An 18609-nucleotide genomic window follows, 5' to 3' on the forward strand; every position below is an offset into this window, starting at 1 on the left:
CGTGTTTCCTCAGCAAACTCTTCAACAGTGTTTAACCGGGGTGTCATCTCTAAATATCGCGATAGTTGTATTGCTTTAACCAGGGTAAAGCCACTACATGGTAACAACTTGCTCGAGCTGTTAAGCTAGTTTCTGTGTTAAACCAAGTCAGTTAAGGAAATGTCCACACTAAAACGAACATTTTCTTCCTCCAAGTATAATCAAAACCAACAATTACGCGAAAATCGAACTAATTAACTCTGCTGGTACTATTAATTAGTAACTAAAATAAATCAGATAATCGTTGGTTTTGGACGAATCCGTGACGTCACTAGTCAGGCTGTAGGAACGCCTGTGGCGCAGCTAACGTTAACGGCTAATTTCGAAATGCTAGCCGCTAACGGTAACAAAATTTAACTGGGAATGAAATCAGTAATTTCTTTCACCGCTTGGTCCAAATACTGCCGCCCAACTTCGGGTTTGGAAATAACGTGCACTGTCTCTTTAAGGTCGCTCAGCTAGTCTGTTTCGTATTGATCAATCCACCATTTTCCAACACACAGCGGCGGCAGTGCTAACATAGCTCCGGCGGCGCGAGAGAGAAGAGAGCCACCCCTCTACCTGGAGAGGAAGCCAGGGACCGGGGGCAGTCATGGCAGCGAACATGTACCGGGTTGGAGGTAAGGTGGAGGGGGTAACATTGTAGAACCTTCCCATAGTATTTTTAAAGCGGACTCGCCATGATTCTACGCGGGTCTTTTATGTATACACAGAGCGTGGTCCGTCTTTCCTTCCCTTCTATTATTTCCCTAAAGCTAAAGAGCCTTGTGCTTCACAGATGATGATGGTGACTGTGTGAAGAGGAGGATGGTGATGAAGAGTAGTGGTTCGCTTACTGAACCGTTGTCGGATTCCCTCGTTTCTTTTGTTTGTTGTAACTTAGGATATCCCAAACAACTCCTTCAGTATGCCGCTGCACCTAACGCAGTATGCATTGTGTTTGTATAACGTTATATTTAAGGTAACATGGCGAACGTATTGTAAAAGTTTTGCGTGTCATTCAACTACTGCCCGGCTACCCTTTCATAACGATAACCAACAGTATTAGTCCTTGACTGACCTGCAGAAACCCCTGAAGACTTGCAGGGAAGCTGCTTTTTCACAGAGAAAAGTACAGAGAAAGGAGGTAGTGTAAAAAAAAAAAAAAGTTAATGCCTACCTCTTAACTACAAGAGCTGAGATGGGAAAATTGCACTATAAATACGATACCTGCAAAAAAAGTCACATTTTTAACCATTGTTATTTTTATCTTAATTTGAACTGGTAACTCTATTTTATACCTAATTAAGATTCCCATTTCCCCTCCCATCCAGTTTCTGCTAATGTTGCCTTGATTCATGTAGGTACTGTGTTAAAATAGACATGTAAGTTACTGCAGCTAAACCTTAGCTTAAATAAGCCACTGGTTGTTTTTAGGGGACTTGTTTCCCCTGATCACTGGATATGAGAAAGGACAGACCATTACAACAGAAAAGAAAGGACAACAATCATATGCTTTACATGCAAAAAACAGGAGTGCTGCAGGATTTTGAGTCAGCGTTACATTTTATTAGAGAACTCGCAGCATGTTCTCCAAACGTCCCTGTCGAAAAGTGCAGCCACATAAAGGTGTGCCATGGCAGGTATACTGCAGATGGCAGGTGTAACTATTCAGGGGACAGTCCCCTTATCCATCTCCATCAAGCAGATATTATCATTCATGATATTGATTGTGGTCCAATGTTGTCCCAGCTATGGTTGCGTATTGTATATGTCAAATGGAGAGAAAGCAAGAGTTGTCTGCTAGCATTCGGACCACATATTTCCACTTGATTGCTGACAATAGTCTAGTGTAACAGGAAGGCTGTGACTCTCCTTGGCGTGGTACCTGCATCGAGAATAGGATGTAGTGAACGTCATAGCCTGCTGATTTAGTCAAATGAAACAAGGCCTACCTGAGTGAGAAGAGGGATTATGTCCAGAGCAGGGCAGAAAGTTAACACTTCACCGGCCAGATGTTGCTGAATTTAGTACGTCTCTTCACTGTGTCATCCTCTTCTGTTGAGATGCTTACCAGTCGAGCTTGTGTGTCAACTAATTTGCTTGCAAGACAGTAAAAATGAGTGGTTCACTGTATTTCCCTCTCTGTCTCCCTACCTTGTAGCTTTTGTATTTTGGCCCAGATACCAGAGCACACTGTGGTTTTAAATGGAATTAAATGAATCTAATTGAACTACTCACAATATATACATTACAACAAGTATCAACCTATATCCAAGCTGGCCAGTATCCTAGAATCACAAGTCAACTGCTGTTGGTGTTAACTCACTTTGTAAAAACCAACACTGTGTAGGACTCTTTTTATATCCATCTAAAGCTCCTTATACTTTTAATCACAACATTTTGTTAAATCGGCCCCTTTTTGTGGGTTTTGATGTTTCTGCACACAGCTGCTTCGAGTCACATCTCTCTGATGTGCAACTGTTGTTGCTGTTTGTTTCAAATCACATTTTCAAATGGTCGATACAGGCGTCCCTCACTGGTCAATGTTAGGCCCAGTGCTGTTTACTCTATACATAAATAATAATAATTTTCCAACTTGGCACTGTAATGTCCCTTTTTCTGGGGACAGCAGTACTGGAATGAGCTTCAACACATCTTGAAGTCAGAGACACTCATTCCTCCGAGAGACATCAGAGCTTTGCTACCGTATGTTTCTGATAATGTTTGTGATTGTTTTAATTAGTGTGGCTCTGTGTGTGTGTGTGTGTGTGTGTGTGTGTGTGTGTGTGTGTGAGAGAGAGTCAATGAATTGTCTTGTTGTGGCCTTTTGTATGTCTAATTAGTTCTCAGGTCTGTCTTGCAAGAGAGATCTTGGTGTCAATGACATTTTCTAAATATGTGAAACTTAACAAACTAATACCATAAATTTATTGTTCACCCTTGGTAGGTAAAACTGAAACATTATGAGTAGGCCTTATTGTGTAATAACCTAAACTAATCTGAAACCACAAAGCATAAAAATATAATTACTGAATAAACATACCATTATAGTTCTTTTGCACAGTCACAATAATGATTTATATCAAAAACAAGCACAATTTAGGCCAAAAATAAGGCCTCATAATTGACTGAAGCCTCTCCTGAGACCAGTTCAACTCAACATCCAAATAAAGCAGAACCCTTCGAAAGATCGCGGCTGCTTTGCAAGACAATGCAGGATCGTCTTGGAAAAGCAAGGACTTCCCTTGTGAATGAACCGTGGACAAAAGCTGGCTCCGTCGGCACTGATGTCTTTGTTTTTATCGTGCAGGCCACACGCCACTCTTCCTGTGCCTGCAGTGCTTCTTCCTAGTGCTTTCCCCCATGCACAGGACAGTGCTGATGACTAAGTATAGGCTATATCATAAATCTTACCATCTTAATGGTGGGAAGGGAAGAGAAACTAGCCCAGAGTTTTGTGCACTGACCACGGAAGTTAAAACAAGAATCAATTCAGCGAGACTTGCTCGTATCAAAATGAAATTGTGTTGTTGAGATCTAAATCTGTGTGCTGGTTTTAAGACACTTAAGACTGTCTTAAAACCAGTGCTCCAGAATAATTTTTTTTTCACCACTGTCCCGGAACCATCAATGAAAAACAATCTTAACCATTCCAAAGTGGAATGTGAACCGTCCCAAAATCCAAATGATGTGTCTTTACTTTGTTTTTTTATCATCTGTAGTTGGGAGTTGTACCTCAGAAGTGAACTCAAGTACAGAACTGGAGTAAATGTATCTGTTTACTTTCATCTCTGACAGAAGTTTGGGAAAATATAAACACTCATTTGTCTGTAACATTAATGCCAAACGCAAACGTTTTACCTCCAAACTATACTTAGCTTAAGTACTTCAGTGCATTTGCTATTAACATGTATTGTTGTCACATAAAACTGCAGTTCACTGTTTAACACCAAGCCATCACGAAATAAACAACAACATGTGATTGTAACTATAGTAACAGCATGACAAGACATGCTCCGTCATAGTCAGCGCTCGGTTCAGTTTGGCATTTGCCAGAAATAAGGCGTTCACGTTTTTAAAGACCAGTTTGTAGGATTTAGTGGCATCTCGGGGTGAGGTTGCAGATTGCAACCATCTGAATACCCCTCGCTTCACTGCTCCCTTTCCAAGTATGTAGGAGAACCTATGATGGCTGCAGGACTCTTAAAAATGAAAGCCGCTCTGTAAAGCCACCGTTTGGTTTGTAAGCTAGGAACTACTACAGAAACATGGCGGTGCAACATGGCGGACTCTGAGGAAGAGGACCCACTCCCTCTGTAGATATAAAAAGCTCATTCTAAGGTAACACAACCATATGTGCACTTTTTTTCTGAAGCCCTCTGCATTTGCTCCTCTGCTGCACTACTGGTCTGCTCCCATTCAGATGAATAAAGGGGATACATTTTTTTCATGTGGTGCTAAATTCCTATCTGCCTTTGGTAGACGTATCAAGAGGGTATCCTCCAAAGTTGTAGATTTTCTAGTTCAAAATCTCCTCTTTTTTTCCTACAAACTGTCTGCAGAGGAGGAACAGGAACACAGAGGGAATTTTGTACTAAGGAGATGGTAACTTTGGACGCTAAACACAAAGACACAAAGCCTTATATTAGCTTCAGATAAACTTTCTCATGATTTTTTTTCTATATAATGAGCACTGTGCATTTTACTTATTACTTAAATTGGAAGCACATTAGGAAGGAGTTACTGCAGCAAGTAACATCTGTGTCAATCTTCATATGGGCAACTGACTATTGTTTTACGAAGGGCTTGAAAACTTGTGAAGCTGTTGAAGTGTGACAACTTTTGTACAGAATGTGCTAAATGTGTGTGCTGTTTACTCACTTAAAAAAGTGACAAACTTTACTGTCAATGTCCGCATTTCTTTTGGCTGGTGAGCATTTTCTCCACGCTGCCAGTTATGACTCAAAACCTGCTTAAAGGTGTTGTAGTGTTTACTAATTTACAAACTGACAAACTTGCAGTGCCCACACTTTGTTTGGCTGGTGACCGGCGTTAATTTCCCACGCTGGCAGTTGCCTCTCTTGCAAGTCTGGTGGGTGTACTCGCAGAGTCAAGTTCTGAGGCTTGCTCACAGCCATGCGGCCCAATTCACGGCGGACTGTCGGAGAGATGCACGACAGCCATTAGATTCATTCAGCAAAGTGTCTCCATCATCACATTTCTTTAGAGGCCGAACTGCACGTACATCCATCACAACGCGCAGTATTTGCTGCGAGCTATCAGCCTTGTGGCGATAGGTCTCTGTGTCTCTGCTCAGCTGTTAGGATTTTAAGACCGGGTCGTCTAAACTGCCCAAAAATAGTTGTTTGAGAGAAGAGTTTTGTGTAAAATCTCCACACACTTGCTGATTAGTCACATTTGAATAAGAACAAGCTGCAGTGGGGGCTGCAACACAAGTGCAAGGCAGATGCACGGTGGTGGTTAAGTTGCTGCCACAGTTTATAAGATCAAAATACCTCTCGGCTTAAAAACACTGAACTAAACTTAACTCTGACGTTTACGAAAAAGGCATATCTCTCATGTTTTACTGTACATCCAAGTTTTCAGTGTGGATTGTCTCCAAGGTCAGAAGAGACATTTACCTGTTCTGTGAAAGTAGATGTTCACCTTCTTCAGCCAGGAATGACGAGAGGAAGTGGTAGTTTAGACAGATGGATGCATAGTTGCTTTGGTCTGGCTTTAACCAGATGTGTGCAGCTGTGTCTAGGTTGATTATGCCAGTTAGAGTGAAAGTGAGTGATATCAAAGTGCGAAAACGAGGTGTGAGATTGATTCAGAAGATTAAATTCCCTGCCATTACCATAGAAACCTCCATCTATACTATGGCAGTCTGAGCCATAATCTCTTCCATGGTTGCTGCTCACGACAACAGACACACCTCTCAGTGTGACTGTGTGAGTAAGCATTGGATAGAGTGTGGGGTGTGGTGGGGGTTTGCGTGCATGGTCAGGCGTGGGTGGATGTTTCACGTTCTCCATTTACTGCTTCTCCATCTCCCCTCTTAGCTGTAGCCCAGCCGTCTTCATTTTCAATATTATTATTACTATTATATTGACACCTGTAATGAAGAACTTCAGTCCGTATGCATTCCTAGTTCTTAGTCAGTTAGTCCAACTCTGCTCGTGATGCTTCCAGTGTGTGTCTGTGCCTGCTTGAACTGGGTCCACTCCCATTAGGCTTTACTGCTGGCATGCTGTATATTACGTGGCAGCAAGGGTGGGGAATACTGCTTAAATGGAGTGCCAGGGCAGGAGCCGTCTTGACTCTCTTATCAGGTGATCGCCAAATGCTGGCAGATAGTGTGTTTGATGCGGTGGCAGAGCTGCTTCTGTGGGATATATAGGTGTGTAAGACATATGATACGCTGACGCACTGGAACCCAAGCTTCATAGCACCAGTTGCAAATAGTTCCAATTGAATAGTTTTTTGAGTCCTAAAAAGATGAAAGTCAGTAAGCAGAGATTTATTAGTATTTAGATTTAGTAATAACATCATTTTGTGTATTAGAAATGTTTACCATCTTGCGACCTTTAGGGGGCTTCTCATTATTTCCCTGAGGTGTAGCGTAAAATGAAAATTTCCGTATGACGATCATTCAGACCATCAAAGATTCAAGACAACGTGCAAGTGCTGACATAGGCAGTTAAAGACTCCTTCCATTCTGATGCCAAGCCATGCAAAGACTTGTTTTTACAGCCTCCACTGTCAGTAGTGCATTTTGTACATGTGGTACTTTGTTTTTTTTAAAGTAGGCACAGGTGATGGCATACTATAATTATGCCAGTCAGGTTTTTGAAAGCAGCCTCTGTTATGTTAATAATTGTCATCGCCATGTTTTGGATGTTTTGCAAACTAACAAATAAGATAATATCATTACAGACTAACCGGTAGAAACTGGATCAGTTTTACCATTGAAATTAAAGTGCGTAGTTTGGGTGATGCGTGGTGAGGGTATTAGGTACTTTTTTGGTGGTATGTTTTCCAGTTAGTCCAGTTAATGTGTCCTTTTCATTGTGTCTCCTTTCAGATTTTAACTGTCTTACCAACTGATTCACCCACTTAACATTTCTGCTGGGCTGTCTGATCCTCCAGACTGTCTCCAGTCTCTCTTTCTGTCCATGTCGTTCTCTCCATCAGTTATCTCCTGTTTTCCCCTCTCTCATCATCGCATCTGTCTGTCTGTCTGTCTGTCTGTCTGTCTGTCTGTCTGTCTGTCTGTCTCTGGCCTGGTTTGAATCAGCCCAGCAGACTCTCTCTTTTGGGGCTCAGTAACATGCCTTGATTGGCTCACAGAAAATCCAACTGCACTGTGACATCACAGGCGCCGGAGCCTGCTGATTGGCTGACTCAGGGAGAGGGGGATGGAGAGTGGTGGTGGTGGTGGGGGGGTGTTGTACGCGGATTGAGGCGGCGGGAGGGCTGATGGGAAACGGAGAGACTGAGTGACGCTGCTCAGTGCCTACAGGCCCTCTCTTTCTCTCTGTTGCTCTCATTTTGAGTTCCTCTCCGGCTCGCTCTCTATGAAGCTTCAGCTCCTCACATGGTGGAAACTCAAACACTCAAACAACCCACTCTTGACTGTCACTTAACCATTTTCCTCCCGTTTTCGCTTTTTCTTTCTGGGGGCGACAGGAGGGGACGCGTAAAGTCATTCTATTCTTGGCAGCTTAAGTTCCCGAGCCAGGAAAAAGGAAGACGGCGAGCTGTGCCCAATATCCCACCTTCAAAGTCGCAATGTTCTGGAAGAAATGTGGCGTCACCAAAAGTGGTCTTGGTGTGTGGCGGCAATTCACACCCAACCCCACACCAAAACTCCATGTAGACATGTGGCTCTGCTTCAGTTTGAAACGGTCATGACGCATTTTGGCCCTGGATTAATGAATCCCTCGGAGCTGGCAAACGTTGAAGACCGCAATTAAGCGTCAACATTTCTCTCCGCGGTTTGTCCTGCGCCTGTGCCTGTTTTTGAGCGTCAAACAACTTTTTGATCAAGGCTCAATAGAACATTGGCAATTTTATTTACCTTTATGCGTCCACGGGATGTTTCCTCAATCATCAGACGTGCTTGAATTTTGAACAGAATATCCAGTTACAGTTCGTACATTCACCTCAGAGCTGAAGTGATGAGGCCTTTAGTTTTATCAAGCAAACCCGCTGGTTACCGCTCCTCTTATCTGATCATATCACATTGCTTTTTTCTATTTCATGTCTTTGTAGATTGAAAATCTTTCAGTTCTGGGCTGTTTGTTACACTAAATAAGCAACTCAGATGTTACCCAGAGCTCCGGGAACTTGCCGCTGCAGTTTTTTCACTTTTTTTCTCACACTTAAGAGACTAAACAGTGACTCAGATGGAAGACATCACCTTAATCTCAGGAAAAAAAATTTCCAGACATCTCACAGATTAGCAGCTAATCTAAAAATAGTTGACAGATTAAGTGATCATGGAAATGACTGTTATCTGCAGCCCTAATTTCCATACAGGAGAGCAGTACAGCAGCTTTCACTGTTAGCCAATGGGAATAAAGTTGAGGGTTTTTGGTTTTTATCTACAGAGTCTCCTCTTGAATTTCAAATTCATTTTTTGATCTGTAACAAAGAAGAAAATGGTAATAATAATAATTTTGCTTGGAATTTTCGAAGGTGATGCATTCAAATGCAACAGTCTTTATCCTGTGATAAAGTCTATGTGTACACAGTGCACAGTATATACACAAATATTTCATTATATTTTTGGCAATGCTTATTTTTATTGTCTTTGTATAAAACATACATAACCTTCTAATAATTGATTTTTATTTTGTAGATTTTATTTGTTATCTTTTTATCGTTTATTTTGTTCTACTTGTTCTGTTTTTGGGCCTCTCCTTTTTAAATCTGCTGCTGTAACAGGTGAATTTCCCCTGTGTGGAATAAATGAAGTCTTATCTTTAGACCAAAAGATACTCAAATGTAAGATGAGAGAAACGCAGAAAATCCTCACATTTGTGTTGCTGGAAGCATCGTGCGCCGGGTAGTTTGGCTTGAAAATGAATGATTGGTAATACATAACACAACTAATTAATTTTCTTGTGATAGATTAATCGATTACAATCACCAAATTGTTTTCGCTCTAATCACGTTTGTCGCTCAAACGCACCTCGGCTGTGGTTTTTCACTGAAGGCATAGAGGCTCACTCACTTTCACAGCCAGCCTGGTGATCAGAACTAGTCACAAACCAGTTTCTCTGACCTCTGACCTCCAGCCGGCCGCCTCCCCTGTGTTTGAGAGAACGCACGGGTCTGATATCTTGTCTTCATCTTCTGTCCCAGTGCTGCTCAATTTCAGGTCGGACTATTTGATATTCAGCAGCAGGACAAAGATGTCACAGCGGCAGTGGAGTCTGGTAACAAGCTGCTACAGGGTGAAGAGTAGACAGGCATGGTGTTACGATCTCTCCCCGTCTCAGAGCGATGTTGAGTAGTGAATATGTGTCTGCGGTTGCCAGAAGAAGCTGTTATAGGAATGACAGTAAACATGCCGCCTGAACTACTGCTGCTGCTTTGGTTAACCCACAAGAGTTTTCACGTCTTCATACAGATTATCATTCAGGATAATTGAATACCATTCACTGCGTTCAGAATATTAGGGACCGTTAAATTGAATTTACTTTGTACTCCACCTACTCATTGTCAGCTTTTAGCCAGTTTAGTGGAACATTTCTGCACAACCTTGTGCTCGAAGTACATCTTTCCAAACCTTTGTGCAAAAGAGGTGTAAAAAAAGTTAACTGGACTGACAGGAGACGGTGATCAAGACAAGTCTGAGGGAACTGAAGACATGTCTCAAGATGAGCCCAGATAGAAGTCAGTTTTACCAACCGTTCCACAGCTTCCTGATTGTTGAGGCTTTGTCGTTCTGTTTTATATCATTGTAAATTTCATATCTTTGAGTTTTGGACTGTTGGTCGGACATAAGAAGACCTTTGAAGATGTCACCTCAGGCTCGGGGAAATTATATGGACATTGTTTTTTTCTTCTCTCACATTTTATTACAAATCAATTTGTTGTCACATGTGCCCTCATACATGGTGCAGCATATTTTGAAATCTGTTCTCTGCATTTAACCCATCCAAAGTTTTAAAGGAAGTGGGCAGCCACTGTGCGCCCCCCGGGAACCAACTCCAGTTCTACACCAGTCCCTTGATCAAGGGCGCTGACAGGACAACAAACCTAACATACGTGTAGTTGATTAATCGACTAATCTTGATAATAATCAGCAGATTTTTTGATTGTTAGTCGAGGTTGATGCCAGATGTTGCCAGTACTACAGACATGGCAAGAAACAAGAAAATCAGCTTTTTTTTTTTTTTTTTAAACATTTGAGAAGCATGTAAACAAAGACTGTTTTGGACTTTTTGCTTCACAACTCTCGAAATAGCTGTCCATTAGTTTTCTGTCAGCTCATGAATTGGTTACTCTTCTCATTGTTTCAGCACGATGTTCTTTCATTCATGTTACAGTGTCTTTATTCTGAAGCTGTCGATGCCAAAAAGTCAGAACAGACAAAACGTGTGTATGAAGTTTTTCTAAATACAAGATACACGATGATCGTTCCAGCAGTGTTCAAGGGTTTGAAGGTGGATTCTTCCTTTAAGTTTGGTAGTCATAGCAATGCACGATAGATTCGGATGTCAGAGCAGATCCTGGGTGTGCGAGCATGATGAGTGCATGCCTAAACCAGTTAGTGTTGGACACAGGAGGTGCAGGAAATAAAAGCAGGAGTCAGTATGTATCGCGGGTATGCTGCTGGAATTTTGGGCGATCTCTGGCCTCGTCGGTCAAGAAGACGGGGGGCCTCGGGGAGTGTGGGGGGGATGGGAGGGGGAGGTTCAGGGTGAAGGGAGGATGGCTCCACCTCTAGGCAACCGTCCAAGTGTGGGGTATAATCTGACAGCACTCAGCCAAGACACATGCAGGGCTAAGACCAGGCACCCTACCAAGACTGGGGCCTGTGGGGACATCCTGGTGAGAGCTAAGCCTCCAATGGGCCTGGAGCAGTGCCAGGAACCACACACACACACACACACACACGCACACTTGAATGCATAGTAAAGTCACACATGCGTGGTGCAGCTTGTGCAGTCTCTCATACACACCCACACAAATGCAGATGCGCCATGCATGCAAACAACAACACACATGGGGGGGATGAACGGAGCAATGAGACAAAGAAAGCATGAGGAAATACAAGGCTGCAGCCTCAATGGACGGCCTGACTTGTTTGTGTGTGCGTGTTTGTGTGTGTGAGTGTATTGGTGCGTCAACGTCTAATTCAGTCAGACCTCCCAGCTACAGCTCCCAACCCAATCAAGTTAAACCAGCATTTGGTTGATGTCTGTGTAGCACTTTCCTGTTCACTAATTATGCTGTCATTGTGCGGTCCAACTGGAAATCACCTTGGATGATCTCGCAGTCCTGACTGACATTTCTCTTTGCTCTTTTCCTTTCACTTTCCATTCTCCTCTCCCTCTTTCTCTTCCTCTTCCTCTTCCCTGCTGTTCCTCTGCAGATTATGTGTATTTTGAGAACTCGTCCAGTAACCCACTGCTGATCAGGAGGATAGAGGAGTTGAACAAGGTGAGTGTGTGCCTGTCTGAGGTTCAATTGGTATCCTTGAATGCAACACAGATCTGACAGTTTCACATCAGATTTCACTCCTCCGTCACCGCTCTACAAACCCACTCTTCTTCACTCTGATTTGACACATTCACAGTATAAAGATTATTATTTGCTTAAGAAGCAAAATTATTTTACTGCTTATTTTGAGTCTTATGCCAACCTTTAGAGAGACGCTCATCATTGATGATAAGCAAGCTTTGCTAATTGTTGATATGCCACTAACATAATAAAAAAAAAATATATATATATATCTTTGTTGCACTAAAAGCAGGAAACAGAATTCCAAGTATGAAATATGATAATAATGATGTCTGGTAAATCCCAGTCTGCCATCTCGTACATTGTTCAGTGAAAGAAGCAGAATAAGAGGCCTGTCTCTGCAGACTAGTTACAGGTGCCTGCTGTCTGTCCCCTGTCCCAGGCCTGTGCTGGATAATATGGAGGCTGTTTAATGTGATTGACACAGAGCTCAGAGTGAGCCCTCTATTCTGCCTGTCACTGTCAGTCTCTGTGCTCCTCAGGGATCTCTGGGTGTCTCCTCCATAAGGTTGGAGATACCCGTCTAGGAAGTATAAAAAAGTGTAGGGAAAAATCAGCTGCTTAAAACGACTGAAAACACAGAAAGAGAAGAATTTGGCTGGAATGATGGCCTGAAAGCATTTGTACGTAATGGCAGCAGTGTGCAAAGTGTCCAAACCACTATCTTTAATGTAGTGCCATAATTTCTAGAATTAAGAAAAAAACCCGAAAGAATAGAGAAATGCACATCACAATTTCCTCATCTGCAGTATGTTGGTGTGAGATGGCCTGTTTTGTCCAAGCGACATTTCAGGACAAAAATAAGCTTTTTATTGAGGAGCCAAAAATCATCACAGTGGAGAAAATTTGCTCATCATTCAAACTCACGCACAAAGTGTGACGTTAACTTCTAAACTTTGAGATCAGACGGGGAATGCTTGTAGAAGATTGATCAGCTTTGCTGCTTGACTGCCACATATTTCAGCTACACCTCGATGGATCGCTGTGATCACACCAGATTATTTTTCTTTATTTCTAACACACACACATACTCAGGTCCTCCTGTGTATCTCTGTTTGTGCGACCAGTTCGACTCTTACCATCCTGTGTTATGTTCTGCTGTAATTGGACTGCAGGACAAGTTAGGTTTCCAGTTTAAACTTGCATGCACATGTAAATATATATGAATTTATAATAGAAATGCTGAAGGGGGAAATACTCTCAATTTTGTTGACTTTGTCATATGGCTTTGTGATTTTACTGAAGCAGTGCATGTTTAAATTGTATATTAACGCATCCTCATGATCATAAATATGGCTTTTCTTTGTTTTCTTCCACCCATACTCATGGCATAGTGCTGACTGTAGATCTGTGAATGCTGGTCTGTTCCTGTGTTATTATCCTCCGTTATGTTCTGCTTCACTTGGCCTATAGACCATGTTAGCTTTATAGTTTTAACTGGCACGCACAAGGAAATGCTACAGAGAAAATAAGTTAATTCTCTCCAGATTAACCGTGACCGAATCTGTACCATGCAACAAAAGAACAAAACCTAAATAAGAATTGCATTCACAGTCCTTAGCTTTTCATGAAGAACTTGTCTTTAATTATTTGGTGATTGGTAAAAAGTAGAAATTATGCAGTGCTGAAGTGTCTGCAGAATGTAAAGGAATAGGACTGCTTGTTCCCCGTCTCTCCATTCATCTTGTCCTCACATTACATCTCACCAGTAGTATTCATGAGAGAGTCCCTAATCCAATATGCCTGCTCTATAATCAGATACAAATGTGATTGTCAATGATATGTTAACACTTAAGAGTATCACAGCTTATCAATATTGCAGTTTCTACTCTATTATTACATTTTTTTATGTGTAGGGAGTAAGAGAAGAGGTAAAAGGGACTAATCAATTTCTAAATGCGCCTCATTGCTTTCCAGACCTCGAGCGCTCTCGTTCTCTTGTTTCAGGCACCTTTCAATAAAACATTGTCATGCAACTCTTGGTTTTAAAACAACGTCATATCAACATACCAGTGTACTATTACTGGGAATACGAATACTTGGAAGTATTAGGAAAACGAATACTATTACTGCACAGACAACCCCCAACACACCACGCTGTCCTGTTAACTGCAACACTTATTGTGATTTTTGGAGCATTGCTGTAGTCTCACACTGCGTTTTCAGCCATCGTTAAGAACTAGCCTCGTCTATGGGTCTTTCATCTGTGTGTGTGTGTGCGCGTGTGTGTGTGTGTGTGTGTGTGTGGGTGCTCTGTGTGCGGCACCACTTGTTGCCGTGGTAACGTCGATTGTCTCTGCTTTGCAGACAGCCAATGGGAACGTGGAGGCCAAAGTGGTGTGTTTTTACCGGCGCAGGGACATCTCCAGCACACTCATCGCCCTGGCAGACAAACATGCAAGTGAGTGACCGACCGTAACCCAGCCAGCAAACGCCAGGCATCAAAAACACGGCAACCAGGATTTAAAACTGCTCTTTTTGGCAACCTTCTGCAGTTCTTTTCCACTGCAAAGTTGTAGTGCCTTCATATCCAATTGAACTAGATTTCCCTGAACTGGAAAATACTACTCTATTTGCTATTTGGCTTCATTGTAAGGCGTGTTCGCACGCCACATTTTTATCAAGGGACGACACAAGATTGAATTGAGTTTGTGCACTGTCGCCGAGCTGAGAGAAACGTCCAGACTGCAGCCCTCTTCTGATAGGCCTGATTGCAGACAGCATTCAGTCTGTTGGGTGTATCAATATGACGACACTTGTGTGTGTGTGTGTGTGTGTGTGTGTGTGTGTGTATGCATGCATATTTGCCTTTCCAGTCTTAAGCGTGGGTGTGTAGCGTGTGCTTGAACATGGTGCTGTTGGAGTGTGGTGCATGTTCTGCAGTATCTGGAACAGCTGGAAGACTTTGAAGGGGCTCTGCATAAAGCACTGTGGACCTTTAATGATCTTAGTACTGGCATGTTTTTTGTAGAGAGAGACATTCAAACAGTGACTCAAAATGATCATGGGACAGAAAGAAGAGGAGCACCACTTTATGTTAAGATGCACATATTCACCAGTAACTAGTTACTTATGTTTATCACCCATCATGAAGCACTTGTCAGTGCCTTATTATGCACGTCCATATTCTACAACTACGAGGCCCTGAATTTACCTGGAGATTTCACTGGGCATGGCTGCGTTGTGGTTTTGTTTTGTCCTCCACAGGGATTCAAATCCCGCTGGGAGTGTTTCAGAAGTGGAGCGTTTTGCCTTCCTGATTTTGTTGCCTCGCTCAGATTTAGCTGATTTGTTTTTTTTTCCTTGATGTTTGCGCTTCTGCGATGGATAAGTAGGGACCAGTAAGTAAAGACCAGAGCCATTCTTGAATGTCCTGGTCACCTTCCCAGTGGTCAGTTGGAAGTGATGCCTTCAGGACACTGCTTGCATGAATTGAAAAAGTAAAGAAGCAAAGATGGAGGTGGGATTTATTCCTACTTCAGGATATTTGCTATGATATCACCTCTTTTGACCATATAAAAAAAGGTCTATTTTGACACTGTATGAAGCCACTGACTCCTCCAATCTAATCATCTGATATTTGTCTGTTTCTGTGTTGTGGTGGATTGTTAGGTGGCTCGATTGTAAACCCTGCCTGCAAGCCAACTTTGGCTTAGAGGAGGATATAGGTTTAGAAATCTATTTATCTGAATTGAATTTATAAAAAAAAACTACAACTGTCACTGAAATAAGAGCTGGCTGTGGGCAGCATCCCATCTTCAGTGTAATCTTAGTGGGAAAATACCACCACCCACTGCATACATACTGGCAGATTTAGGCTGTGATTGTTAAGTTAACCATCACATTTTCAATGTACTTATTTTGTAATGCAAAGTGGGAGAGGAGAGCAAAGATGACAATTCTCGAGTGAGACTCATGATGAGTGAACATGTAGGAGTAAAATCTTCTTATGCGTGGATTGAGACATTCAGACCACTTGCAGAATTTACACTCGCTGTCAGAAAAAACGTGACTCAGTTCAAGACTGAATGATTGTTTAGGTGGATATTTTTGCGAGCTAAAGACTCTGATTATATATTTCAATAGTGAGATTTCTGTTATTTTGTTTCGTATTTGAACAAACATGAAATTATCTTTCGTAAACGTACATACAAACACAATGTTAAGCAGGATTAAAGGCCAGGGTATTCTTGAAGCTCAGCAGTTCGTACCAAGTGGAGTCTGACCACGTCTGAAGGCAAAAGTGTTTATAGCTGTTCTGAATGGCCGCACTTTGAGGTGGAGCGAAGGTAATTGTCCTCATAGAGAAGCTCGAGACGCAAATGTATCACACAAATGTGGGTGACAGCGCTCACTTTGGGTCTTTCATCTCTACGGTGCACTCAGTTGTTTACACAAAAAAGGGCAGGAGAGCTGTGCCGAGAATCAAAAAAGAGAGCTTGACAGAGAAGTTAAAACCCCACATTACTTTTTTATTACACACCAGGCCAGTAGCTGCTTGAAGTGGGAATGCTTTTCGGACTGTCTGTTTTGGAAAATTGGAAAAATTGATGCAGCCCTCGCCGATTTCGCTGTTGATAACGACGTGGGGGGAGGGGATTTCAAGGAAACTGACGCCTTTAACGGGCTACACAGTCCGATCTGACGCTGTGACTCTTCTGCTTTGTTACAATACCACAGGTGCAAATTAAAACTACTGCAAATTAGCTGTAGCTGTGACCTCGTATGGGCACGCATCCACGCGTTCATGTATTCACACGCACACAGCCTCACATCCACCTGATCTCCATGGCAAATATCAGCCTCACAGACAGAAAGTTGCAGTTGCTATAAGGTGGGCATAGCTTTGTGGACCGATGAACGGATAGCTTTTTGTGGACATACTCAGCACGTAGGTGTAGCATGCATCATGGGAAGGGGCCTTAGCGCTGCACATTGATCATTTTCTTCATTTTGAGACAAAAAATGTCGAGTAGAAACGCTGCCATCCTGCAGTCCAGGCTTGAAAAACCAACCACTAGACTTTGACTGGGTGTGGCAGGCTTAATGTTGGCTCTTGGGGTGCGAATGTGCATGCGTGAGTGTGTGTTTTTGTTTGTGTGTGTGTAAATGCGTGTGTGTGTGTATGCGTGTGTGTGTGTGTGTGTGTGTGTGTGTGTGTGTGTGTGTGTGTGAGGCCTGGGGGTGTATCCGTGGCAGGAGGGGACTGTTTGTTCTGTTGGACCACACAGCATCAGTTTGTCAGTGTGTGTGTCCCTTTTAAGAAAGTCTGTGATTATTTTTGTACAGCGTTCGTGTGTGTTCAAACATTTGAATGCTGCTTCTTTCTGCACAGTACTTTTTTTTTTAAAGTAGGATTTTTAGTCATTGTGCTGAAGATGTACACCTTCAGTGTGTCTGCTAATAGAATGATATTGTCAAGAAAACCGATTCTTGTTGTTGTTTTCATTGTGATGTATATGTATTTTTTGTCACGTGGTAAGCTTTAAGTAAACACGAGTATGTCACTAACAATCAAGGTTTTGTTGCATTCGTGGTTGAACAAACCCAAGCATCATATGATAGTATTGGCACACTGATGTTTGTATAGGCCGTTCCCATATAGGCCTCTTGGTTTTGGCTGTGCGTTGCCAGCTGCAGTTTGGGTAAGGGGCTTCCAGACATTTGCAATATGTAAAAAATGCATGGTGGGAATGACTGTGCACCGCATGGGTGTGGGCTGTATCCTGTCTGCATTTCTGTAGCTGCAGCCTGGCTGCATGCGCCTCTCTCTCCGTGTGTGTGTATGGGTACGCTTGTGTGTGTTCATGTGTGCTTATACATGCATGATGGACTTGAGTTTTTAGCTCTGGGCCCTGTCACTGGAATTGCTAAAGGGGAACATTTAATTCAGTTTTGTTCTGGACTAGTGGAGAATGGCAGTTGAGTGTATGTGCGTGTGTGTGCGTATGAGCCTGTGTGTCTTAATGTGTGTCTGCTGTGAGTCATTGATCAAATATTTTGCTTGCAGAGATCCGGAGCACTCCCTCAATGGGGCCTCCAACTCCGGCGTTAGCCCCTCCCCTGTGAGCGAAGCGGCCTCCTGAGTGGTCAGCCTCTGTGGCGGACTTGGCATTTTACCTCCCTGGCCCCTCCCTTCAGACGTTTGAATTTGCCATGACTCAAACCTTTCTCTATGTTGGAGATGTGGCTCCTAGCTCCCACAAACAATAGACAACAATGTTTCCAGCGATCTGATGCACTAGAGTAGAGTCAGTGTGACTGGTGTCAGGCCTGTCGTGAGCTGAGTACTGTATGTTGGAGCTACTGGATTCTTTTTGCTCGGGCTCCAAAGTGGGTCATAAACCTATGTCACATATCTTTTTTTGGATGCTTTTATTAGGCTTGTATAAGCAAATTCATTCTCAGGATGGTCTCTCACCCTGCCAGTAGTAGTGCCACGTGGGACCACTTTAGCTTCACCATCACAACTGCTCTATATTTGGCTAGAGTGATGATATGTTATAAGGTCCTACAGTGAGAGGATGAATTTCTCATTTGCATCCCCGCCTGCAGAGCTTTACGAACTGCGGCCTTATCTGCTGTAATGATTACAAAGTGAGGACAAGACCCCCGCCTGGTGCTGACACGGTTGTTGCTCTTGTTAGGGAGCACACAGCGGTTTCATATTGTCATTGGCCAACAGTAGGCATCTTATTAATTTAATTGCTTGAATATATAAAAATGTACTTACTTGTACTGTTTGTCAGGGAAGAAAGGGGAAATCATGCTAATAAACACCTTTGTGCTGTATTGTTTGTAGATAAAAGGAAATTTAGCTAAAAATAC

The 18609-nt window shown here is 42.6% G+C and overlaps 1 protein-coding gene across 1 annotated transcript in view; it reads left to right on the forward strand.

Moving 5' to 3' along the window:
* The first annotated feature begins 312 nt into the window (after positions 1-312).
* The window catches only part of mta1 (metastasis associated 1), a 39585-nt gene continuing 21288 nt past the window's right edge, over positions 313-18609 (forward strand). The window contains exons 1-3 of the mRNA XM_076748348.1: positions 313-659; positions 11633-11700; positions 14089-14182. Of these exons, the coding sequence (XP_076604463.1) occupies positions 632-659; positions 11633-11700; positions 14089-14182 (190 nt within the window). The 5' untranslated portion in view covers positions 313-631. The remainder of the gene's footprint in view (positions 660-11632; positions 11701-14088; positions 14183-18609) is intronic.

This window comes from Chaetodon auriga, chromosome 14 (assembly GCF_051107435.1).
Source record: "Chaetodon auriga isolate fChaAug3 chromosome 14, fChaAug3.hap1, whole genome shotgun sequence".
Lineage (NCBI taxonomy): Eukaryota > Metazoa > Chordata > Actinopteri > Chaetodontiformes > Chaetodontidae > Chaetodon > Chaetodon auriga.